This window comes from Phyllostomus hastatus, unplaced genomic scaffold (genome assembly GCF_019186645.2).
Source record: "Phyllostomus hastatus isolate PE091 unplaced genomic scaffold, TTU_PhHast_1.1 phas_scaffold_345, whole genome shotgun sequence".
Lineage (NCBI taxonomy): Eukaryota > Metazoa > Chordata > Mammalia > Chiroptera > Phyllostomidae > Phyllostomus > Phyllostomus hastatus.
Window position 1 is genome coordinate 18083407 of NW_025334024.1, and position 26466 is coordinate 18109872.

At 45.0% G+C, this 26466-nt stretch overlaps 1 protein-coding gene across 1 annotated transcript in view; it reads left to right on the forward strand.

Moving 5' to 3' along the window:
* The first annotated feature begins 277 nt into the window (after positions 1-277).
* CMTM4 (CKLF like MARVEL transmembrane domain containing 4) overlaps positions 278-26466 on the forward strand; it is a 56323-nt gene continuing 30134 nt past the window's right edge. The window contains exon 1 of the mRNA XM_045818378.1: positions 278-696. Within this exon, the coding sequence (XP_045674334.1) occupies positions 511-696 (186 nt within the window). The 5' untranslated portion in view covers positions 278-510. The remainder of the gene's footprint in view (positions 697-26466) is intronic.

A 26466-nucleotide genomic window follows, 5' to 3' on the forward strand; every position in this document is an offset into this window, starting at 1 on the left:
GTCCACCTCCACCCTCCCCCTCAGCTCCGGTTCCTTCGGGTCCCCCGAACCCCTTCCCCGACTTCCACCCTCGCACCCTTGAATCGCCAGACGCGGAGCCGAGTCCCACCCCCGCTCCCCGGCAGGTGAGGGCGGGGCCTAAGGGCGCCCCGCCCCCAGAGGTCCGCGGCGCCCGGCCGTCACCTCCGCCTCTCCGGAGCCTAGGAGCGCCTCCGAGCGGCCGGCGAGAGGGCACTGGCTCCGCCTCCTCCCGTCCCGCCGCGCCGGCTCCCGCCTCCTTCCCTCTCCACCCGCTCCCGCCTCCTTTCCTTTCCGCTGCCGAGGCGGCGGGAGCCGAGCCCGAGCGGACCGAACCGCGGCCGCAGCGGGCGGCGGGCGCAGGGGAGGAGGCGGCGGGGCGGGCCGCAGGCGGTCAGTCGGGCGGCGGCGGCGATGCGGCGGCCCTGCTGAGACCACCAGCTCCGAGCGCCGGGGACCGGCCGCGCGAGGCGGCCCGGGCCGGGCGGCAGCATGCGGAGCGGCGAGGAGCTGGACGGCTTCGAGGGCGAGGCCTCGAGCACCTCCATGATCTCGGGCGCCAGCAGCCCGTACCAGCCCACCACCGAGCCGGTGAGCCAGCGCCGCGGGCTTGCTGGCCTGCGCTGCGACCCCGACTACCTGCGCGGCGCTCTCGGCTGCCTCAAGGTCGCCCAAGTGGTAGGTGTCGGGCGGGGCCCCAGGTAACGGCGGGCGGCCTACCCGCGCGCCTTCTCCCCCTGCTCTGCTCCCGGGGCGCAGGCCCGGCTGGCTTCCGCCGCGCATCCGCTTCGTGGGATCAGACCCCTGCCCCACGCACCCCTTCTCTCTCCCGTGGTCCCAGGGCCGCCCTCCCCACTCCCTTGGGAACTCTGCTCTGCCGCCTCAGGTGTGCGCCTCCTACCTGAACACCTGCCCCCTGGCCTACCTGCCTTACTCCTTCCTACCTTCGCTCTCTCGGGCTTGGTGGTCCGCGGAGCCCGTTTGAGGGTTATGCTGTCTCCTGGACACTGCTGGTCATAGCAACTTGTGACAGATTTTCGGGCCCGCACAACCTCCACTCCTCCTGATGGTCCTTCTCTGCTTCCGCCACTGGGGACCGTGGCTCGGTTTGCTCCCTGGTTCCTAGCAGCGCCGGGCATATGAGATAGACGTTCAATAAAGGCTTGTTGAATGGAGCCATGTAGCCTAGATGCAGTGGGGAAGCCTCCAGTTTACACAGCAGAGGCTTGATTCCTTAATTAACCTAGGCAGAACCGGCATCCCTGACTCCTCCGCCCCAGCACGGTGGCTGGCTTTGCCCAATTGGTACCCAGAGTTAAATCACTCTGGGAGGGCAGCCAGTTTGGGAAGTAACAGAAACAGAGAACTTTCTGTTGGACTTGCCTATGGCAGAGCTCATTTCTCAGAATCCTTATTTTTAGCTTCCAGGGTGCTCAAGGCAGGGGCCTGTCAGTTCAGCCCCTCTTTCGTGGTTTTGTAGCAGGCCTCTCCGGGCAGTTCTTTAGCTCTGCTGTGGACAGGGCATGCTCCAGTTCAGGAAAAAGCTGTCCGGATATTCCCTGTCACAGGTAGGCCTTCCTGCGAGGCCAGGCAGCAGAACTTTATAGACTCCTCAGCCAGAGAAGCCATTTACACAGAGCTGTAATGTATGTGCATTTTGTTTCTTCCGAGCCTTGGGCTTCTTGTGCTGACTTGAGTACATAGATAAGCGTGCCTTGGGAATAACGTCATTTGGGGACACCTTTTAAATAAAGGTCTCAGTGTTTGTAAATTGCAGGGTCCTAGGCTGTTTTATCTCTCCTGGGTGAAATGCTTATTCTGCTGACTGTTGAAGGGTATTTTTGAAGGGCTCTGAGGAAAGACAAAAGCAGTAGGTCATCCCTTTCCAGAATTTTAAACCGACCTGTTCCCGTAAGCTGCAGTGCTCTTTGAGATATGTTGGCTCTGTAGTTATGCATTTGCTGTTAGCAAAGAGGGTGGAGGAGATGGGGGGAGGCGTGTAACTGCCTTTTGAAAGAGGCAGCTAGCCAGTGTTTGAGTACAGCACGAATAATCAGAAATGAATCAGAGAGCAGGGGGGCATCTCGGGTCCAGGTAGAGTATGGGGCCTGGTTAAGCACCTTGCTTTGTTTCCACTGTGGACTTTTGAAAGTAAATAGAACTTGCCACTCAAAAGAGCTGGGGAAAGAATTGAAACCCAGTAGTTTGTATAAAATGTTATCCAGCAGTTATCACCTCATTGCTGGAACTTTGTCACCTAAGGCCAGAAATGGAAGCCAGTGGTATTGTAAGGTGTTATTTTGGTGGAACGACTCAGAGCTTTCCTTGGCATCTGGAAGGGCTTTGGGGCCCAGCCCCTAACACCTCACCTAACTCTGCCATTCGTCTGATCTCTAGAATTTAAACAGAGAGAAGGTTATGTGGAGGTGAGTGAAGGGCGGGAGGGAACCTGCTTGGAAGGTATGGCGACTTGAAACAGTCTTCTGTGTACTTGGGTTCTCAGCTTTGATAACTATCAGGGTTTTTAGGGGGAAAGGCCCCACAAAAGTCCAAGAAATTGGAATCTAGATTTAAACTGGAAAGAAAAAGAAGTCGTTATGAAGATACTTCTAAGATGTTAGAAGGCTCAGAATTTCATCAAGAAGTATGGATAAGTTCTAACTGTGTGGTTTTTTTTTTAGAGAAGTTTGGCTTTATTCCATTTTAGCTTTTGTATGCATTTCCCTGTGGTCTGGGGCCCATTACAACCTGTAGATCCTTGCTCCTCTGCGTGTGGTTAGCAGCATCTCCGGCGCTGGAAAGCTCGTCAGAAATGCAGAATCAGAGAGGCCTCCCCACAGGTTTTCTGAGTCCCAAGATCTCTTCAGGTGATTCACATGCGCATTAAAGTTTGTCTTTTCCTGCCATTGTCGCATTAAAACCTCACACGGGTTCTAGCAATCAGTTCTCTATCAGAACAGTTAATAGTCACCCTCAAGGCTGAGGTTTTTCTGTGAAATGAGCCTATACTCCCTCAAAGGGTTAAGAGAGTGAAACTCTGTAATATGTGGAAATTAGCACCAAGCTTGTTAGGTACTTAGTTAGTGTGTAAGAAACATTAGCCATCATTATTGCTAATTGGTATTTCCTGTCTTTAAAGCAGCTTGGTGAAAATGCCAACCCCAAAGTATAATTGTATATTTGAATGGAAGATAGGTCGGTTCCTAGCGATTTAAAACTTAAATTGATATTTTAAATGGAATGTTATTTAATAGTAAAAGTTATCTGGAATATCATGAAAAGGAATCACTGCATTTTCATATACTGTATCTTTTAAAAATTAACTCATACCTATCTTTTAGTTGGGGAGAATATGTCCTGTGGTTGATTATATCAAACAGTAAAAATGTACTTTTTGTGGAAAGAGGGTTGGTTTAAACGATTGCTTAAATTACCTTCTCCCTTATGAGTGTGGATTCTGTGAGAGCTTACTGGTTTTTACTCCTAGACATTCTTTAATGAAGTAGTTAATGTAGGTCTTGGGCTATTGTTCTCCACCACCTTTGTTGGAAGCAGACTTTTGTTCTAGGGGTGGGGATGAGGGAAAGGCATACTGCCACACATGGCATGCTCTACCGTGCTGGCTCCCGTGCCAGCACGGTAGAGCTGGGGTTTGAATGTAGGAAGTCTGGTTTTGGAGTGCGCTCTCTGCCACCTCCCAGACACATCATTTTGAGTTGTTTCACAGAGCAGAGCAGGAAACCTTGAATCCAAGGCCATTTCTGTGGTTTTTGCGCAGCCCGGTGACCTTTAGGGTGACTTTTCTATGCTTAAGCAACAGACATACAGGGTTTTGATTTCTTTGTGTGCAGGGTGCTGTTCCTAGGTGTGAAGTTTTGGGGGATGTCCTGCTCCTCACCCAACAGACCTGCCAGCTTCCTGCAGTGAGGGGATGTGCCTTCTCAAAAGTGCCAGGAGCAGAATCAGAATTTTAGTTCCGAAAAGCCCCCTCAGAGAACTCTTCTGCTTCAGATCCCTTTCTTGAGCCCCTCCCATACCTGCTTGACCTTCTGACATTGCATTGCATTTGTGTAGGGCTTTTTCTACCAAAGTTGGGTAATAGGAGATGTTTAAATTCAAATTCTAGCTCTGCCGATCTTGAAATCTCTTAGCCGTGTTGTGTCTTGCCTTTCTCAGTAAGTAGCATGTGGGTGAATGACTGAGCATTTTAGGAATTGTAGGAATTAAGGGTTACTGTTTGATAGGTACTTTCCTAGGTAACTCAAAGACAAATGTGAGTATTTGCATTTCAGGGTGAGATGATAATATATATTTTATTGGGTGGAAACCGTGTCTGTTTTTCATCCAGCGCCAGTCAGCACAGGCCCTCACAAATCCCACTCTCTGGGGGATGTGCTGGGGCAGGGGAGGGTCGAGCAGGTGATGGTGCTAAAGTTGTGGGTTTCATGGCATTGCATTCTCAGATCTATAGTGGCTCATTGTAAAACAGTCTCATTTTCCCTTAGGATGATTGTTGTTATCTTTGGGAGTTGTCTTTCTCATCAGGGACTTGCAAAGTCTATCAGAAAAGCAAAGATAAAACCTCTTAAGTTTTCATGATGATTAAAAATAGTAGAATTGTCATCTGAGACCTCAGAAAAGTATATAGTATGCACACCTGTTTAATAAAACCAGATAAAGACAGTTTAAGAAAAGAACACTACAAACCAATTGTCCTCACGAACACAGACACAGAAGTCCTCAACAGAATATTAGGAAATCAAATCCAGCAACATTATGTGAAGAGAATAGTACGCCACATCACTTGTGATTTACCCCAGGAACAAAAGACTTCCACTTTTACAAAATCAATAGTTGTATTCTACCATATGAACAGCTTAACAAAAACCACACAATCATGTCAGTGGGTACAGAAAAAACATTTGACAAAATTCAACATCCATTCATGAAAAAAGCTACCAGCAAACTAGTACGAGAAGGGAACTTTCTCAACCTGAAGAGTGGCATCTGCCGAAAATCTACAGCCAACATACATAGGTGCAGTTAGCATAGTGGTTAGAAGGGTGAATACTTTGCCCCAAAAGGGGAACAAGGCAATGACGTCTGCTCTCACCACTGTATTCTCCATCCTGCTGGAAGTGCTACCCAATGCAAGCAAAATAAATAGAAGGCATACAGATTGAAAAGAAAGAACAACTGTCCCTCTTTGCAGATGGCATGATTGTCTGTGTAGACAGCCCCGTGGGAATCTGTGAAAAGCTCCTGGGACTAATAAGAGAGTTAGCAAGATTGCAGAAATCAAGGCCAACACACAAAAATCAATTGTATTCCTATATCCTAGCAACAAATCATTGGAAACTGAAATTTAGAAAGAACACACAAACCCCTATCAGTTACAGTTGCTCTGAAAAGAATGAAATGCTTAGGTGTAAACCTAACAAAACACGTACAGGGTCCGCACACCAGCAACTACAAAATGCTAACGCTGGACAAAGAAGTCAAAGGTGATCTAGAATGAGTGGACAGACGTACTCTGCTCATGGATTAGAAGACTCGATATTGTGAAAATACCAATTCTCCACAAATTGATTCGTATGTTTAACACAATCCCACAATCCCAGCAAAATGTGTTTAAAGGCAGGCTGCTTGTGTATGGAAATGTGTATGGAAAGTCAAATTAGCTAGGCAAAGGGATGGCGAAGGTAGGCGGAAGAGCGTGCAGGCAGAGGGAACAATATGACCTGCAGTCACCTTTGTTTAAGGGCTCTGTGTGTTTATGAGTGTTCTGGGAACGGGGGTGGGGGCGGGGAGGAGGGGGACGGGTTCTAAGAACATGGACTTTGTCTCTTATTACCATGAGACTTTTGGCCAGTGGTGTCTTCTCTTTAGGCCACAAGCAGGCCCCCTCACTTGAAAATTTGGGCTGATATTAGTGCTACGTGCACAATGAGCCTTCCATTCAAAGTCTTTAGCAAAGTGTCTCTCATATACCAAGTCCCCAAACCTGTCGGCCCTGTAGAGTATCCCTGGAAGGACACAAGTGAGAGACTGGGTGGCTGAGGGCCAAGGTGGAAGGGAGATTTTCTTTTCACTGCATAGCTTTTCATACTTTTTGAATTGCATGCCACATGCAAATACCTTCTACTCAAAAATTACTAAAATGTTAGCTGTAATTAGCTTTACTTTAGTATAGGTTAGCCTTGAGCTAATATACTGACCATAATCTCTAATTAACCTTTTATTACTGCCCTTACTTTATAATTTGGAGGCCTTTGAGGAGAATTATTTAGATAATGCAGAACTTAAAGGAACTTGAAGCTTAAGTTTTTTCCAGTGTTTTCCTGTTTAAAAAAAGTAAGCATTCTGCACAAATAGGAGTGCTTAATCTATTTGTTGAAGCGAATGGCAACATTTCTTTCACTAGAAAGGAATTTAACCCTCGTTTATTAGTTAAAACATTGTGTGGGGATATAATGCAGTACGTACCAGGGTGGCTGTAGTTAATAATTCTGTGTTGCATGTTTAAGAGTTGGTAAGATAGTCATATCTTACCTGTGTGAGAGGTCTTAAAGTCCTCACACAGGAAAGAAAGCTGTATGGTGACAGATGTTAAGTAGACTGATGGTGGAGATCAGTAGGCAACATATACAAATATATAATCCCTGTACACCTGAAACTAATCTTACATGTGAATTATATCTCAGTGAAAACACATTGAAACATCGAGGGAAATCAGGAGAAAAATTTTTAGTATGACAGAGTTGAATGAAAATAACTTTGGGATTTATTTTTCTTTCAAAGGCTTCATAAGATCCCCTGATGATGGTTTCCATTTTTTTTTCTATAAGGAAGAAAGATTCATTAAATAGGTTGAATTCTTCTTTTCAATTGTTATTTTTTTGTTACATTTCAAGGAGTGTTTTTATTAGATCAAAGGGCAATATCATTAAATTTCTGAACATTTAGACTTTCGATCAAAATGGAGGTATAGGTAAACATGCTTTGCCTCCTTGCACAACTACAGCAAAAATTGCAAGTAGACTATACCCAGTTTCATCAGAAAACTGAGCTGTATGGAAGTCCAACAACCAAGAATTTAAAGAAGCCACATTCATCCAGATGGGTAGGAGGGGCAGAGCGGATGGAGAGGCAGTGGAATGGGTGGTCCCACATTCACGTGTGGTGGATAAAAATCAGGAGGGATACCTTGGGAGCGAGTGATCCCAGCCCAGGGTTCCAGCACCAGGAAAATAAGTCTCATAACTTCTGGCTGTAAAAACCAGTGGGGGTTGGGATGGCAGAAGAAAATGCAGGATTCTCAGGAGACTCCTCTTAAAGGGCCCACAAAGGTCTCAGGACTGATGCAGACCAAACCCCTCTGGGATTCAGCACCAGGGCAACAGCTGGAAGGGCACAAGTGGCACACAGGGGGAAAGCAAAGTGACTGGCAACAGGGCAAGTGCTGAGAGACAGCTTTGTCCTGGGCACATCTCCAGAGGCCAGGCAGAGGCATTGTCCTTCCTCTGAGCCCTCCCCCACACAGAGCCACAAAGTGGTGAAATGGGCTGTCCTGCCCTCGTGATACCTAAGGCTCCTCCCCACAATAGGCCACACTTCTAAGACAGGGAGTCAGAGCAGTGCTACCTAATACATGGAAACAAACACAGGGAGGCTGCCAATTCAGGAGACAAAGAAATATGGCCCAAATGAAAGAGCAAAACTCCAGAAAAAGAACTAAACGAAACGGAGACAAGCAACCTATCAGACACAGAGTGCAAAACACTGGTTGTCAGGATGCTCCAAGAACTCACTGGCTACCCCAACAGCATGAAAAAGACCCAGGCAGAAATGAAGGTTGTGGTAAGTGAAATAAAGAAGAATCTACAGGGAACCAACAGTGGAGGGGATGAAGCCGAGAATCAGATCAGTGATTTGGAACATAAGGAAAAAAAGCATTCAATCAGAACAGCAAGAAGAAAAAGGAATTCCAAAAAATGAGGCTAGAATAAGGAGCCTCTGGGACATCTCCAAATGTACCAATGTCCAAATCATCGGGGTGCTAGAAGGAGAAGAGGAAGAGTAAGAAATTGAAAACTTATTTGAAAAAATAAAGAAAACTTCTCTAATTTGGTGAAGGAAATAGACATACAAGCCCAGGAAGCAGAGAGGGTTCCAAACAAGGTGGACCCAAAGAGGACCACACTGAGACACAGCATAATGAAAATGCCAAAGGTTGAAGGTAGAGAGGGAGTCTTAAAAGCAGCAAGAGAAAAACAGACAATTACCTGCAAAGGAGATCCCATAAGACCATCAGCTGATTTCTTAAAAGAAACTTTGCAGGCTAGAAGGGACTGGCAAGAAGTTTCAAAGTGGTGAAAAGCAAGGACCTACAGCCTAGATTCCTCTATCCAGCAAAGCTACCATTTAGAATGGAAGGGCAGATGAAGTGCTTCCCAGACAAGGTAAAGCTAAAGGAGTTCACCATCCCCAAGCCACTATTCTATGAAATGTTAAAGGAAACTATGTAATAAGAAAAATAAGATCAAAGGTATGAACATTAAAATGGCAACAAATTCACAACTATCAACAACTGAATCAGAAGAACAAACTAAGCAAACGAGCAGAGCAGGAACAGAATCACAGAAATGGAGATCACAGGGAGGGTTATCAGCTGGGAGGGGAAAGGGGAGAATGGGGAAAAGGTGCAGGGACTAAGAAGCATAATTAGGTACGAAGTATACAGGGGGAGGTTAAGAACAGCATAGGAAATGGAGTAGCCAAAGAACTCATACATGACCCATGGATATGAACTAAGGTGGAGAGATTGCTAGAGGGAATGGTGGTACCAGGTGGTGCTAGAGGGGCAAAGGGGGAAAAAACAACTGGAATAACATAATCAATAAAATATATTTAAAACATTTTCTGAACATTTAAAAAATTATGGACTTGCTCAGCATTTTTCTCTATAACGTATCTGCATGTCTTGCTTACCCACAGGCACTAACCAGTGGGCAACCATGAGCTTGGTAAAGCCTTCTGGCTCCCCGTGGGTCAGAAGGCCAAGTGATTTCTCTGTTGACAGCCCTGCAGGACCATGTTCCTAAACAGAAAGTGGTAAGAGCCTTTCCCAGCTCATGGCACTTCAGAGGATGCTTAGAGGAGGAGGCGAGGACAGGAGGGTCTGTGCCCTGCCGGACCCAAGAGGCCCCTTCCTCCCGGTGGAAACACGCTGGAGAGGGGCCTGTTTCTAGCCGAGAGGTAGTTCTGGGTTTGCCTGGGCTGCAGCACGTGTGGCACCCACCCCGTTAAGGGCAGAGGTCTGCGTGGCGGTCGAGGCTGACTGTTTTCCACCATGATCCTGTTAGCGCCCCGAGCTGTTGAAATAACCTGGGAATACCAGCCTTTTGGCCTTCCGCTCACAGCCACTGTCACTGCCTCTTTATTCTTGTTCCTGAAAGGAACGCCAGATCTTTTTGTAGGATGAGGTCAGATTTCCTCGGAAAATAAAGATGTTTGTTAGAGAATAAGGCAGTAGTCCGAGGCCCGTGACCGTGAGCACAGCCTAAATTTTCCCAGACGGTCCCCGTTTCCTGTGCCGTCTCATTAGCCTCTGTGTAAATACGTGCTAAGTTTTGACAAATTACTGGCTTTGAACTATGAGCTGTTCCAAGCATTGAAATGAGAGTAATTCCTATAACAAGTATCCATGCATTGACCCTGTGTCTGGAGGCTTTTGTTTGGAAAATAAGATTGCTGCTGAGGGATGGGTTGTGTATGTAGGAGAAGTGAAACGCAGGATGAGATGAGCCGGGGCTTGGGTCCCCTAGCAGGGTGGGACCTAGAGGGCCCAGAAGGAGGCAGGGTGGGCTGGGAAAGGCAGAGAATGCCAGGGCGAGGTGCCCCGGCCCCGGGGATGGCCTCAGCATCTCGTGGGGTGGCGAAGAGCCAAGTGAAACTTCCAGAGGCTCAGTTCAGAGCTGTCCAGGGCTGGAGCTGGCCTGCAGCTGGCTGAAGAGGGGAGGGGTGAGGGGAAGGGTACAGAATTCAGAAGGAGATACCTCCTTTGGGGCAAGGTCGTGCTTTTTTAGTCTTTGGAAATGTGTCTAATTTTTAAGCAGTTGACCTTCTTGATGGGAGGATTTTTGTGTGAAAAATTCTTGCTCAAAGGGGGCGCCCAGCCCTCATCACAGTGCCTCTCGTGTGCGGCCTTGTCTCCTCACCTAAAACGATGGGGTCTGCCGCCGGTTTTCAGAGGGGAGCCCCTAGGGAGCCCCCAGGGAGCCCCCGAGTTTATTGCTGTAGAAATGGAGGATTGAGAGTCAGACTGGGAGGCTAGGCACTAATTATATTTCAAAAAGTCTAATATAAATGCACTAAACAGAATAGGGCCTTTTTTTTTATTGGAGTTTTATGGTACTGGTTATGTCATGTTGATCAGAAGCTTTAACATTTTGATTAACATGCTCTTTGCATTTGAGATTTTATTCTTTCATCCCCTGCCTCCCAACCCTTTCCCAAAAATGCCCGCTTGGCTCTGGTCTTCAGAATTGTTGTCCACCCTATCTAAAGTAGGACACTCTTAGCTCTGATCCATGTGGCTCAGTTGGTTGCGTCGTCCCAAGAATCGTGAGGTCACCAGTTCAATTCCCAGTCAGGGCACATAGCTGGGTATGTGTTCAGCTCCAGGTTGGGGCACATGCGAGAGACAATTGACTGATGTTTCTCTCTGGCATCAGTGTTTCTCTCCCTCTGTCCTCTTTCTCTAAAAATAAAATCTGAAAAAAAAGGAAGAAAGAAAGGAGGATGCTCTCCCGTCCCTACTCTGTCCCCCTCACCTTGCTTTGTCTGCGGCCTGACTCGGTCAACTCCATGAGAGCAGAGGTGTTGTATTTTAAGTTTCCTGCTTTATCCAGTGTTTAAAATAGTGCCCGGCACATAGTAAGGCAAGAATCAACAGTTGAGTAGACAAATAGACTTATCTGTTTCATAAAGGAAAAATGGATATTACTTAATGTAGTTTGTAAGGTCAGGGTCACCTTATTTGAAAACATGAGACCCATAGGGAAAAATAACCTATTTATATATTTATGGATAAATAAGCTTCTGGACTCTCTGTTCTAGGTGGAAAATGTTGGGGAGGAAGTATGGAAATAAAATGCCATTGTAATTATTTTTTTCTTTTTTTAACTGTGAGTTTAAAAGTGTATTCACTGCTACTAGGAAACAGAAGCTTTTGCTTAGGAGACAGATTTTTGTAAAAGAGGGAGAACCATGAGAGGCTTTGCCAGGCCTTTTGCTCAGGGAAGTGTAAAAGGAAAACCAGGGATTCTGTAATTATTGAAGTTGTCTGCTTTCTGCTTAACATGTCGGGAGAGAGGGTCGCTCAGGATCTGCCAAGTGAACATTTTGAGAATCTTTAGAGCAGACACTTAACATGTATAAAGGAGGAGTTACAACTGGGGTTGAGACGAGCATTCTAGTGGTTGTTTTTATGAAGGTCTGTGATTAAAATAAAAGAACAGCCATTCATGGGGGCTGGGGAGCGAGGCCTCTATCTTCTGGAGGCGGGAGGGGACCGCCAGAAATATGGCAATGCGGGATTTTGTCTCTGAGCACTTCAAATGATTGGTTAAGTTTGGGAATTAAATGGGTTAATACACACTTAACGTGATCAGAGTTTCATCAAATATGGATAGTTTTGGAGGATTTCTTTCTTGCCGTTGCGATTTGATGACTGGCCTAGTGGAAGCCTTCATTTTTGTGGTTTCTCGTTTATTCCAGCACAGCTATGAAAAACAGTTTAAGGCTAAAAGATTTTTGTGCCAATGGAAAAAAAAAAAAAGAAGAACAAACCCCAGGAACAATGGCTCTTCCAGCAGTGGTTGCTTCTTCAGCTTGTCTCCTTCAACCCTCTTTGGTCCGAACCCTGTACGTGTGTGTCCTTTGAGATTGAGAGTTGGGTAAATAACTTCGGAGGTAGATCAAGATCAGTAGCTAGATGTTCGGGAAAATTCTGACACATTCTCTCCCTTTAAAAAAATCTGCACTTTATGTATGTTTGACTGCCTGGGTGGGGGCAGGCACTGTCAGACATGCGTGAGTAGGGTGACAATCCTGCCTCCAAGGGACCCCCAGTCTACTTCGGGGGGAGGGTGTGGTATGGTGCGGAGGAAGTCCACAAACCGTCCCACTCACCGGAATGTGGTGCTTAGAGGCTGCGCACCACGGGCATGGCGAGGAAGCTCGGTGGCCTTCTGGGAAACGGGCACAGTCACGTGCTGAGTGTTGATGCCAGTGCCCGGCGTAAGGTATGGTGTGTCCTGTGAGAAGGAACATGCCAGGTTCTGGGGGTCCAGGGCAAGCCTCAGAAAGGGGTGGTAAGGAGACGAATGAAGCATCGTTCGTTCACCAGGCAAAGGTGTGGAAGGGGAGGGTCTGGGGAGAGGTGAGGGACCCAGGCTGGAAAGGGCCTGATTTGTGAGGTTAATGGGTTTGGATTCTCTGAAGGAGATGGGGAGCGGTTAGAGCCGTGGGTGTGGAGCCCTTGACATGTGGCTGGTGTGAACTGAGGTGTGTGTAAGTATAAAGTATGTGTGTGAGTTTAAAGAGGTAGTAGGGAAAAGTGTAAAGTAACAGTTTTTTTTTACATTGATTACATGTTGAAGGGACTGGCAAGAAATATTCAAAGTCATGAAAAGCAGGGACCTACAGCCAAGATTGATCTACCCAGCAAAGCTATCATTTAGAATAGAAGGTCAGATAAAGATCTTCCCAGACAAGAAAAAACTAAAGGAGTTCATCATCACCAAACTGTTGTTACATGCAATGTTAAAGGGACTTATTTAAGAAAAAGAAGTTCAAAACTATGAACAATAAAATGGCAATAAATACAAACCTATCAACAATTGAATCTAACAAACTAAGCAAACAAGGACAGAGACAGCATGGATTTGGAGAGCATTTTGATGGTTGCCAGATGGGAGTGGGTGTGGGGGAACGGGTGAGGAGGTGAGGGGATTAAGAAGTACAAATAGGTAGTTATGGAATCACCAGTGGGGAGGATGTAAAAGTACAGCACAGGAAATGGAGTCGCCAAAGAACTTACACTCATGACCCATGGACGTGAACATTGGTGTGGGGACTGCGTGAGGGAGTGGGGCATGCTGGGTGGAAGGGGGCAAAGGGGGGGAAATTGGGCCAACTGTAATAGCATAATCAATAAAATGTAATAAAAAATAAAGTGCAGGTGTTTAACTAACTGAGGCATATTGCCCAAGGGCGGGCACCTGACTTGGGAGCTCTAAAGTTTGGATTGTAACAAAACCGTAATGTTTGCAGGTATAAAATTGCCTTTTAGTTCCTTAATTTCTCTGAAAATAGATTGAGGTCAGGATAATTTGCCAGCAAATTGGTTTATATTCTTTTAGAGTATGATTTTGTAGGTCAGACTGGAAAACAGACCCCCCACTTAAGACAGGTGAATACATCCACGTGGTTCTCTTTGCATGGTCCTGGACTGCGTGACCGTGGTGCAGGTGGTGATGAGGGTGGAGCCGGTGTGGTGCTCGATAAAGGCTGACAGAGTGCATGGTGGAGGGAGATCTGGGGGAGCCCGGCTGGGACAGTGGTTTGTGGAGCCTCTCTTATGTATCTAGTATGGAGTTCTGCAGGATACCTGCTTTTTTCTCTTTCTCTTTTTTAATGGACTATAGAATCAGCCATTGTGTCTCAGAGCAGATCAATATAAATGAAAACAAAGTTAAAAATTTTGAAATAATTCCACCTGTTGACAACAGTAAACTCCTTAATACTTACCACACACATCATCAGGACCTGCTGAGCCCTGCCTGACCAATGCGGCTCAGTTGGTCGGGCATCACGCTTCAAAGCAAAAGGCTGCCGGTTTGATTCCCACTCAGGGCGCATGTCTGGGCTGTGGGTTTGGTGCCCTGTCGGGGCGTGTGCAAGAGGCAACTGATCAATGTCTCTCTCTCACATCGATGTTTCTGCCCTTCTCTTTCTCCCTCCCTTCCCCCTCTCTAAAAATAAAAAAATAAAATCTTTAAAAAAAAGTCCTGTCAAATATAGGATTTCAGCAATATTACTGTCAGAGAGAAACAAAGCAAGTCCCCAATATCCTGTTCTAAATCTCTGTCGTTCAAGGCTCCTTTGTACAGTTTGCATGCTGTGCACTGCGCAGTGAATCTAGCTGGGAGGGTGGGGGAGGCTGAGAACCAGCCGCGTGCTCTGCCTGTGAGGGCACATACCCTGGCCCTGAGCGGGATCCAGTGGGAGGAAGGGTTGCCATTCCCAGTTCGTTAGCCCAGAGGGGTGCCATTGTCAATTTGCTGCCCTCTCGTCAAGCCCGGACTGGGATCTGTTTCTGACTGGCACACGTGCTGTATGGAGCAGCTTGGATCTTATTTAAGTGGGAAACTTATTCTAGAGACATGGCTTAACTGGGATAATAAGCTAGATAGGAGAGTGTCTTTTTTTTTTAAGATTTTATATATTTATTTTAGAGAATGGGAGGGAAGGAGGAAGAGAGGGAGAGAACATCAATGTGTGGTTGCCTCTTGTGCTCCCTCTACTGGGGACTTGGCCCGCAACCCAGGCATGTGCCCTGACTGGGAATTGAACTGGTGACCCTTTGGTTCACAGGCCAGGCCTCAATCCACTGAGCCACACCAGCCAGGGCAGAGCGTGTATTTTTAAATAAGACCAAATAAAACAAAAATATAAACTTTAAATTTAATTTCCCAGATACAGTATTTTAAACAGACTTATTTTGAATTAGTAGGCATGTGCCGGGCCTTCCCTCATCCTGTGTGGTCCTCAGCGAGGCATGTCGATGCCGATGCATTCAACAGTGCATGACTGAGTGATGAGCACAGATAAAAAGGTAACCTGCTCCGTTATTTCAGAAAGAGCTCCCTTGTTGAAATTAAAAGCTTTCAGTCCTGCTCAGAACCTAAACTGTCATTGGAACACCGTCAAACAATGGATGGTGTGCAGTGGGTAGTCCAGGTCGGTGCAGATAACCAGATACAGCTTCCACTCTAGGAGGTCCTGCCTGGATGTGTGATTGGGTGGGCTGCTCCCAAGGCCTAGCCCATCCCTGCGCTGTGGGCCAACACTGAGTTGCCAGGAACGGACACATGGGTTCCTTTTGGGTGTGCTCAGGACCAGGTGAGCCAGGCCTTGGCGCGATCCAGAGAGGGCCAAAGAGCTGGGCCTCATGAGTCTTGGGGGTTTTACCCTGAGTCAGTGCTTCATTCAAGGGGACTCTTCCTTTCAGGCTACTCAGGCAAAAGGCAGCCCTTGGCTCGTGGGCCACAGAGGGCCCATGTGCTCCCCTCACAGACTGGACTGCGACCTAATCACATCTGAAAGGGGACTGGGCTCTGCTCCCTGCTGGCCCCAGTCTAGCCCGAGGCCCCCCAGCTGCTCCATCCTCTGCTAGCCGGGTGTGTCGTGGAGGAGTGTCTGTCCATCAGGCTTCTCTGGCCGGGGCTTAGAGCACTGACGGCCTCCGGCCTCCGTCTGAGGAGTGGGGGGCCATGGTCCCACTGTGGAGGGCACCCTGCGGCACTGTGTCTGTCTCGATAGCCGAGGACCGGCTGCCACCGACCTGAAAGAATCCCGGGAGTAGGTCTGGTCAAGAACCTGAGTGGTGGTTGAAAACCTGGCCGAAGCAGGTACCGGTTTTCTTCATAAAATGTGAACTTTCTGCTTGGTTGCTTCCAAGAAGAGAGAACTGGCCGAGGAAAACACTGTTGGAAAGTAAACAGAGTGTGAGGAGGTGCGTGGAAAGCATCACTGCTGACCTGTGGGCAGTGGAGACACAACCCCTTGCTGTAGGAATGCCCTGTAAGCGGCCCCACAGAACAAACCATGTTTCGCTGTTCCGCACCTGTGCCAAAGTGCGGGACAGCGTTCAGGCTCCAGTAGGAACCCTGAGGTATTTTCTGTAAATGACAGAACAACCCAAAAAGCAACTCTTAAAGGTCACAGGAGTCATAAAAATGCTTAGGCAAAGTTGTAGGCATTGCATTTTCTGATAGACATATATTCATACATATTATGGATAGATTATCTATTTAAAATCATTCCAGGTCTGACGCTAACTTGCTGACTCTGGTTAAATTCCAGAGAGCACGTCTGAGTGGCCCGATGACCACACTGTCTCTATCTGGGCGGGGCTTTCCCGGAGATGCTTGGCTAGCTTACCCACCTTGTGCACTCAGGGTACTGAGCATGGCACCCCTGCACAAGGAACAGCCTAGGGTCACTTCTCGTAGGGGTGAGGACGGCAGGGGAGGAGGAGGGATGGAACAGCTCTTGGTGGTATGTTGGCATGCTGATCCTTTCCTGTGAAATGACTCTGGCTGTCCCCATCACAAGCCTTCGCTTCAGCTCTCCCCTTGTCTTCACACCCCTCCCGGGCATCCTGGTCTCCTCCTCAGGTCACTCCCCTGCCTTCGTTCCACATCAGGCTCCACCCTGCCTCTCCACCACCTCTCCACCACCACTCCCGGGCCTCCTTCCGTCCAAACACCTTTGCCTCTCGCCTGGCTTTTTCCCCCTCCCCACTTGGAGACACCGGAGGAGCTTTCCATATTTCTGTTCTTCGTGTTCCAGCCGCACATCTGGTAAAGTGTCTTCTGGAACGCCGGTGCTATGTGAGGCTTACAGAGCCCCTTCATGTCAAGGACCACAGTCTGAGGCGTACCTGAATGGAACTGCCATACAAATACCACATTTTTAACTGGAATGCTATTTTCCAAAATGGGAAAAAATATTTTCTGATTATAAAAGTATTGTGTCTGTTTAAAAAAAATCAGGCTATTGTACAAAAAAATGAATAAAACATTAAAAGTCACCGGTATTCTCAGTAGTTAGAGACCTTCCATGAATAGCTTTATATTGTTTTAGATTTTGTTCCTGTGTGTTCATACTTGTAAAAATGGAATATTATACGTTGGGTGTGGCACAAGCGGTTTTTTTTGTTGTTATAAATACATTTATATCATTGCTTTTAAGAGCTTTTTGTGGAAGCACAGTATACATGCAGAAAAGCACACAGACCTTAAGTATACAGCTAGTGTGCCAGCGTTATGCCTGGTCATGGTTTAGGTGCTCCTTGCGGGGCTCTGCCTGCTGGGTTACCCTGTCCTGCTTTTGTTTTGGTTGCCATTTTGGAAATTGATCTGTTTCTTTCCTTAGAATACTTTTTTGTTTTGTTTCATGACTGAGTAGCAAAATTGAAACCTTCTATTCTGTGTTTTGAATCAGGAAAAACAGCACTTAAAAGCTACTCTAGAGGCCTGCCTGACTGGTGTGGCTTAGTGGGTTGGGCACTGTCCTTCACGCCAAAGGGTGGCAGGTTCCATTCCCAGTTACACGCCTGGGTTGTGGTCCCCGGTTGGGGGCACGTGGGAGGCTGCTGATCAGTGTTTCTCTCGCATGTTAATGTTTGTCTCCCTCACTTTCTCCCTCTTTTCCCCTCTCTCTAAAAGTAAATAAATAAATAAAATTTAAAAAGTTAATTTAGAATTTTTCATATCGTGGTTTCGAATGAAACAAGGAAAAAAACCTAATAAGGGAATGCACACCATTTTCTTTCTGAGAGCATAAGAAAACTGCCCAAGTTTGAGCTATGGAATTTGGACACGTGCCAAGGATGTTGGTGGTCTCCACATGGGCTTTTTTAAAAAATTAAAATGCAATAAAATTTACTTGTTTTTGATGTACCGTTCTATGAGTTTTAATACATACAGACATCCATGTAGCCACTACGATTAGGATACAGAACAGTCTCAGCCCACAAAACTTCCTCATTCCCCTCGTCTAGTCACACCCAGACCCTGACAACCTCCCGTCTGCTCCCTGTCACTGCAGTTTTGTCTTGTCCAGAATGCCGTCTAAGTGGGATCGTGGAGGATTCAAACTTCAGACTGTCTTTCACTCAGTGCCATGCATGTGAGATTCATTCATGTCATTTAATCAATAGTTTATTCCTTTTCATTGCTGACTAGTTCTCCATTGTAGGTATGTGCCACATTTATTCATTTACCTGTTGAAGGGCATTGGGGTTGTTTACAGTTTTTGCTGATTATGAATGGAGCTCTGTAAACGTTCATACACAGTTTCTGTTTGAACATAGGTTTTTATTTCACTGATCAGTTTTTGCTTCATATGTTTTTAAGTCTCCATGATTAGTACACATTTAGGATTATTATATCTTATTCGTGAATTGAGTCACTTTTTAAAATGTAATTTGCCTTTTTTTAATCCCTGGTTGTTTTCTGTTCTCTGAAGTCTTCTTTGTCTGATGTTAATTTAGCCACTCCAGCTTTCTCTGATTGGTGATTGTATGGTTCATTTTTGCCATCATTTTACTTCTAAGCTACCTATATCATTATATTTGAGGAGAGTGTCTTACAGATATTATGTAGTTGGGTCCTATTTTATTTTTAAGATTTTATTTATTTATTTTTAGAGAGGGAAGGGAGGGAGAAAGAGAGACACACATCAATGTGTGGTTGCTGGGGGCCGTGGCCTGCAACCCAGGCATGTGCCCTGACTGGGAATCGAACCTGCGATGCTTTGGTTCGCAGCCCGTGCTCAATCCACTGAGCTACGCCAGCCAGGGCTGGGTCCTATTTTTTAAAATCCGTTCTGACCATCTCCATCTTTTAGGTTAGTGTATATTTAGAACATTTACATTTAGTGTTATTATTAATATGTTTGGATTTAGGCCTGCTATTTTATTATTTATTTTCTGTTTGTTTTCTCTCTTTTGTTCTTCTTTTTCTATTTTTTCCTCTCCTTTTGGATTATTTGAATATTTGCTAGTATTACATTGTAACTGATCTCTGTTTTTTTTAATGTAATTGATCTCTTTATATAGGTTTTTTAAGTATTTGCTCTAGGAGTAACTGTATACACAATTAACATTAACATTTTATTGTCTGATTATAATTATTATTTTATTACTTCAATTAAAGTACAGAACATTATTATGATTACACAGGTCCATTTGCCGCTTTTCCCTCTTTCCTCATTTTGGTTATTGTTTTCGCTGAAGCCCCATCAGACAGTGTTAGAAATTGTGCTCTCAGCCATCACACATCCTTTAAAGAACATAACAGGAGAAGAATTGTCTGATATATTTACCCAGGTTTTTACCATTTCTGTTGATCTTCTTTCATTTCCGATGTTCCAAGTTTCCCTTCGGTATCATTTCCATTCGACCCGAAGTTCTAAAATTTTAGCATTTCACTTAGAGCAGGTCCACTGGCTACGAATTCTCTTAATTTTCTTTTATTTGAGAATGTCTTTCTTTCACATTTATTCCTGTGAATAAGGTTAGTTTTGCTGAGTGTAGAATTCTGGGTTATCAGTCTGTTTCTCAGCCCTTTAAAAAGTCTTATTTCACTTTCTGATCTCCGTGGTTTCTGACGTCAAATCTACATCATTCACATCTTTTTTTTTCTGTGTGTAATGTATAATTTTTCTGTGGCTGCTTTTAGGGCTTTTTCTTTGTCAGTTTTCAGTGGTTTGATTATGATGCATCTGGGCATAGATTTCTTTGAGTTTTTTCTGTTTGGGGTTTGCTGAGCTTCTTAAATCTTGAAATTTATGTCTTTTGCCAAATATGGGAAGTTGTCCATGATTGTTTCTTCAAATACTTTTTTTTTCTGTTGCATGCTCTTTCTCCTTCACTTTTGGGATTCCAATCACACAAATAGTAGACCGTTTGAGATATTGCATAGGTCCCTCAGTCTAAGCTAGGGAATTTTGGAGAAAAACTAGGAAACGGACTGCTGGTTCATTGGTACTTTCAGTTCTTATCCCCCGCTCTGCCCACTACTGTTTATTCTTCAGAGACATGGAGTAGTCACTCCATGCGTTGTTTCCAGATCTGTAGCAGCATTTAGTGGGGTGAATGGGGTGAAGTGTACTTAACTGGGATTCCAAAATGGTGATATTTGGGAGCTTTCTAGTATTTATTTATTTATTTATTTATTTATTCTATTTTAATTTTTGTTCAAGTACAGTTTTCTGCCTTTTACCCACCATCTAGTTTATTTTTATTGGCTGTAGCAAATAGGCTGTTGGCTTGCAGATTGCTGGGGCCCCGGTCTGCTTAGGCTAGAGATACATCATAGTGCTGTGGTGTTTTGGGTTGTTTTCTTGTTTGTTTTTAAAGTAAGGTGATATTTAAAATATCACTCTGGATATAGCTGGCATGTGCATGGAATCATAAAAAATACCCATTTTAATAAGGTTTGGACTTAACATCTTTTAAACTAATGAACAGACTTCTGCCTGCAGATGTGGAAACAGGGTGTCCTAGGTAACAGAAGGTTCGTGACCTCTCAGCTCCACTCCTGCCACCAAAATTTAAGCCTTTTACCTCATCCCTTACTGACAAACATTTAGCTTTAGCATGACCGACGCCGCGTAAACTCCCGTGCTGCTCTTCTCTTTTCTGTACCCCTCAACCTTTGAACCTTAAATGTACGCCAGTTAGAGTCACTCTCATGGCACCAGCCTGGCCTTCCATGTTGTTGGGATAGTTTTGAAGCTTGTCCTCTTACATGTTAACAATTCCAAGTCTCTTATCCACAAATATGGCAAATGATAAGTCAACCCTGTGTGTTTTCTCCCAAATAGTTGCTAGAAGCTTAAATGGGCAAGGGACCATTCCAAAAGTCTTTCACTTGAACCGTGTTCTAGGCTGACATGAAATATTAATGATCACCCTGTGGATAGTGTTCAGTTACCTGTGGGTATGGTTTAATGGTCATTTATTAGATGTCTGCTTATCCCCATTGGCTGGTCAGTCACCGACTAGCTCTTTATTGCATCTGTGTTGTGGTGGGAGGGGCTCGAGCAGGAAACCAGATAAACATGGTTTCTGAGACACGTGCCACTGTGCAGTTAACTGGAGCAAACACAGGTCCAGGGAAGTGGGGGCACTTCTGCACTCAGCTCAGTTTGCAGGAGAGGCTGAGGCTGCAGAGAGGAAGAGGCTACAGGGCAGCCTGCACTCAGTGCTTGGAGGAGGTGCAGGTGAAGCGGAAGGGGCAGAGGCTAATTGTGGAGGGACCAGGGAAGGCTTCCCAGAGAGCTTGCATTGGTCTTTTTATCTGCTTGTTTTAAAATTACTTTTTAAAGAAATCACACAAGTAGTACTGATTTATGTTAGGGAAAAAATTAGAAAAATATCAGTAACTTAAAAGAGGAAGACAAATTTCCTGGAATCTTACTTATCAGAGATGAGCACCATTCAGTTCTGCATAACCCTTTGGGGTGTGTGTGTGTTTGTGAACGTGCACGTATGGGCGTGTGCACACACAACACAGCTGCTCTATAGCATGACTGTTTTATGCATGCCTCTCTTCAGTAGTTGGCTTTCACAGCATTTTATTTTTTAAATGTATATACAATACTATTTTTTATAGTGTACAGTTCTGTGAGTTTTGACAAATCTGTAGTCCTGTGTCCACCACCACAAAGTATAGACTAATTTCATCATCCCTGAGAATTGTCTCATTCTGGTCTTTTTTTTTTATCAACCCCTCTCCCTACTGCTACTCAGCCCCTGGCAACCAGTGATTTTGTTTTCATCCCTGTCATTTTGCCTTTTCCAGAATGTCATGTAAGTAGAATCACAAAGTATGCAGCCTTTTGAGTCTGGCTTTTTTTCCGCTTAGCATGATGCATTTGAGATACTCTTCCATGTTGCTGTGTGTGCCACTGGAACGCCTGCATCAGTAACTTAACAGCCATTGATGATGGTGGCTCAGTGGTTCGGTGGTTCTCATTGGAGGTGGAGGAAGATTTTGCCCATCAGGGGATATTTGACAACATAAGGAGATATTTCTGGTTGCCGTTGCAGGAGCTGAGTGGAGTACTGGCACCTGGTGGGGAGAGGCCAGGGATGCTGCTAGACATCGTACCATGCGCAGGACAGGCTCCACCACAAAGGAGTATCTGGTCCAAAATGCCAATAGTGCAGATTGTGAGAAACCGTATTCTGGAGTACAGCGTTGGTATCAGGATTTTGAAAAGATTTCTGTTTGAACCAAGGATGTGAACCACTGGTGTAGACCAAGAGCTGCAGGAAATCAGAGGTCAGAGTGATATGGGCTGAAGGAAAAGCCAGAGAGAGCGTTAGTGCGGGGTGGCATGAATGGGCATTAGGAGAATGGTTTCCATAAGAGAATAGACATAAAAGGAGTATTGTTAGGTTGAGTCCAGCAGAGTTACCATCTTCTAGTTTTCAGGTGGATTGAGAATCTTTGGCCTATGTCCATTACAAAATGGTGATTTTCTAATTCTGTCATTCCTTCTGCATTTTAGCGGGGATTCTGTAAGGATTCCTCATCATCCATATGATTACCCTGAAATACAGTTTGTATGGGAAAGGGAGGGTACATACTTGATACTTTTCCTTTATTTTTCAATTTTCCTAATCACAAGTGATGCTGTAGCTGTTTCCGAAGGTGAACAATGGAGATCCTCCCTCTGTGATATCAATACAAACTTATGAATTTTTATGTATTTAATACATTACAGTATTTTGTGCTCATTTTATAAAGACTAATTAATTATTTTGAAATAATTTCTGACTCACAGGAAGGTCGTAAGAGTAGTATAAAATAATAACACACCTTCACCTAGATCCTCTTTTTAACTCTTTGCCACATGTGTTGATGTGCGCATTTGCATGCATGTGTACATGTATGTTTGTCTGATATTCTAAGTCTTTTGAGAGTGTATTGCAGACTCGGTGTTTCTTTATCCCTAAGTTAGGAAATTAACGTTGGTAAAATACTGCAGCTAAACTGTCGTCCTTATTCATGTTTCCCTGGTTGTCTCGGAACTGTCCTTGCAGTGCAAGGAAGGCCTGGATCCTGTGTTGCATTCGCTTGTCACGTTTCTGTAATCTCCTCGAGTCCGAAATAGTGCCTCAGCCTCTGTGTTTCAGGACGTTGACATTTTGGAAGTTGACAGGCCAGTTATTTTGTAGACTGTCCCTCAATTTGGGTTTTCTGACATTTCTCCTATTTAGATTCTGGTTCCTTTGTGGTGTTATCAGGGATACCACGGAAAGCAAATGGTGTAGATTTGTTCCATGACTGGCGATCTTAACTTGGCCAACATGATGTCTGCCAGCTTCTCCACTGTCCAATTACTGGCCCCCCATGTAATTAGTAAGTATATTGTGAGGAGATACTTATAAACTATGTATGTATCCTGTAGCTTCTTAAACTTAACACCTTTTAGTTTTTTTTTAATAACTTTTTTTAAAAGATTTTATTTATTTATTTTTAGAGAGGGAAGGGAGGGAGAAAGAGAGAGAGAAACATCAATGTGTGGTTGCTGGGGGTCATGGCCTGCAACCCAGGCATGTACCCTGACTGGGAATCGAACCTGCAACACTTTGGTTTGCAGCCCGCGCTCTATCCACTGAGCTACACCAGCCAGGGCTACACCTTTTAGTTTTAATATCCATTGATGATTCTTGCTTCAATTAAGTAATGTTATGATGGTTGCCAAATGGCAAATTTATAAATCCATCTTTCCTTCAATATTTATTAGCTGGATTTTCAACTCTAAAGGGAGAGTTTTTCCTCTTTCCCTGTTTATTTATATCAGTATGGACTCATGGGCTCATATTTTATTCATGGATTTTGATACTTGACTGTCGCTATTTATCTTGATGCTCATGCCGTGGCAGATCTGGCCGATGGGAGCCCCTCCGGCCTGGCTCTCCTGCCCTTTAGGAATGTCTCCAGGCGTGTCTTCTCCTCGGCCTTCGAATTCCCCAAGGAACCCTGGCGCCTTTCAGGGGAAAATGCTGTATTGGAAACCAAGATTTGGATGTTACTGTTTTCATGTATATATGTTTATACTAATGTGTGTGTGTGTGTGGTTATATTGTCCCATTGTTGGCCATGGGAGCCCCTGGAGTTGACCTCTGTGTCCCGACACGACCTCAGTCGTCCGTGATAGAGTCCTTGCTTTCTGATAGGCTTGTTTCATGCGTCCTGTCCCAGACCTCAGATCGGCCGTCTCTCCTGCAAGTTCTTGTTCCTTTCCTGGGGAAAAATATTTAGCGATTTCAGTCTGGGCGCTGGGGGTGCTCATTGTTATTCAGTTATTTCTAGGCCTTTTCAGTGCATACAGCTATTTTAAAGAAAGAAAATATAAGCTTATCTTAGTATATTTTATTCAAATTTAAGATTTGAGAGTTTTTATTTAATTACTTATATTTTTATCTCTTTTATGCTTAAATTTTTGATTCCTAAAAATTAAAAATAGAGTTACCATATACCCAGCAATTTTACTTCTGGGTATATATTCAAAGGAATTAAAAGCAAGGACTTAGCCCTGGCTGGTGTGGCTCAGTGGACTGAGTGCTGGCTTGCAAACCAAAAGGTTGCTGGTTTGATTCTCAGTCAGGGCACATGCCTGGGTTGCAGGCCAGGTTCCCAGTAGGAGGCATGTGAGAGGCAACCACACACTGATGTTTCTTTCCCTCTTTGTCTTCCTCCCTGTCTCTCTCTCTAGAAATAAATAAAATCTTAAAAAAAAAGAACAAGGACTCAAACAGATAGTTTTCCATCTGTGTTCATGGCAGGATTAGTCACAGTAGCCGAAAGATGGAAACATCCCAGGTGTCCACTGATGGAGGAATGGATGCATGAACTATAGAATATGCACACATACAGTGGAATATTATTCCGTCTTCAGAAGGAAGGGAATTCTGGTACATTCTACAGCACGTACATACCGCCCCCCCCGCCCCGCCCCACTCAGCTTGGTGACGGCAGGAGCTGTGTCTGAGTTCTGTTAGACTTTCACACGGTGATGATAATGGCTACCATTTACTGAACACTCACTGTGTGACAGGCATGGTGCTAAGTATTTTACATTTCATCCTTGTAGCAAACCATATGAGATGGGAATTGTTCCCATTCCTTTCATGGGTGAATACAGGCCCAGAGCAGAGAGCTAATAACATGCATGGAGTCACAGAGTGGGTCGTGGCAGAGCTGCAGTTGGAACTCCGAACTCATTAACTGCTACGCTAAGTGACTGTGCTCATGGCTGGTGATGCCATTAGCTGAGTCAAGACAGGGAGTTTTGTGCTCACATTTGTGAGTACCTGGGGACATTTACATTTAGGCAGAGTTGCCCAATGTGCAGGGATTTTTGTGGGGAGTTTTGCAGGGAGTTTTGCGGCCGGGGTCTGCAGCTTAGATAGAAGTAGATTTGAGAGTGGGAGTCTCAGGCAGAGGAACCTGTTGGGTATGTGTGTGTGCTGAGAAAGCAGCATGACAGAGCCCTATGGAGCACCCACCATGTGAGGGGAGGCCGGCTGGGACGGGAGCAGTGGAAGCCAAGGGTGTAGGGGGGTGATCAGCAGTGCCCAGTGCTGCACAGGGCTCAGGGACTGGGTTCACACCCCATCTCTACTGTTAATGAGATCTTGAATGGGTTGCTTAACATGTTTCCCTCATTTTTCTCATCAGTAGGATGATTATTAAAAACCATGTTCTTCTTGAGGTGATGAAAATATTCTGTAATTACTGGGTTGGCCAAAGAGTCTGTTTAGTTTTTTCTGTAAGATGACTCTAGTAGTGTTTAGTTGTCTTTAACTTCACTCAAAACAATTTTGTTAGATTGTATTGTGACAGCTGTCATGTCAGTGTGCATTTTAAAAAAATCAAAATTGGTGAATTTTTGTGTAGCCATTTTAATACTGACAATGGAAGAAATACACATTTCAGCTTTAATATTTTAAGAAAGCTAAAAACACAACTGTAATGCCAAAAAAAAATTTGTACAATGTGTGGAGAAGATGCTGTGACTGATCGAATATGTCAAAAGTAGTTCATGAAGTTTCTTGGTACTATTGACATTTTGGCCAAATAACTCTTTGCTGTGGGGCTGTCTGATGCATTGGAAGATGTTTAGGAGCACCCCTGCCTCCACCCACTAGAAGCCAATAGTGGGAGAGAGCTGACACACTCAAAATATCCAAACCAATGAAGTTTTTGGTGAGAATGAAAGATGTGTCTTTTATTTTATGGAAAAAACCAAATGGACTTCTTGGCCAACCCAGTAACATAATGGTGATGGTTACATAACTCCGAATATACTAAAAACCACTGAGTTACACACTTTCAGTGGGTGAATTTTATGGCATATGAATTACACCTCAATTAAAAACAAGCACACTGACAGTGTTCTTCACTGGATGAAGTGAAGAGTAAGTGAGAGAATGCTTACGGCCATGTCCAGCACAGCATTGGACCCACAGCGGAAGGACTTACTTAGCAAATACTGGATTTCTTAGGAGGACCACAGGGGCATGCATTTTAGGGGCCACTGTTTTCATCATCTCTGGGGCTAGGGGACACCATT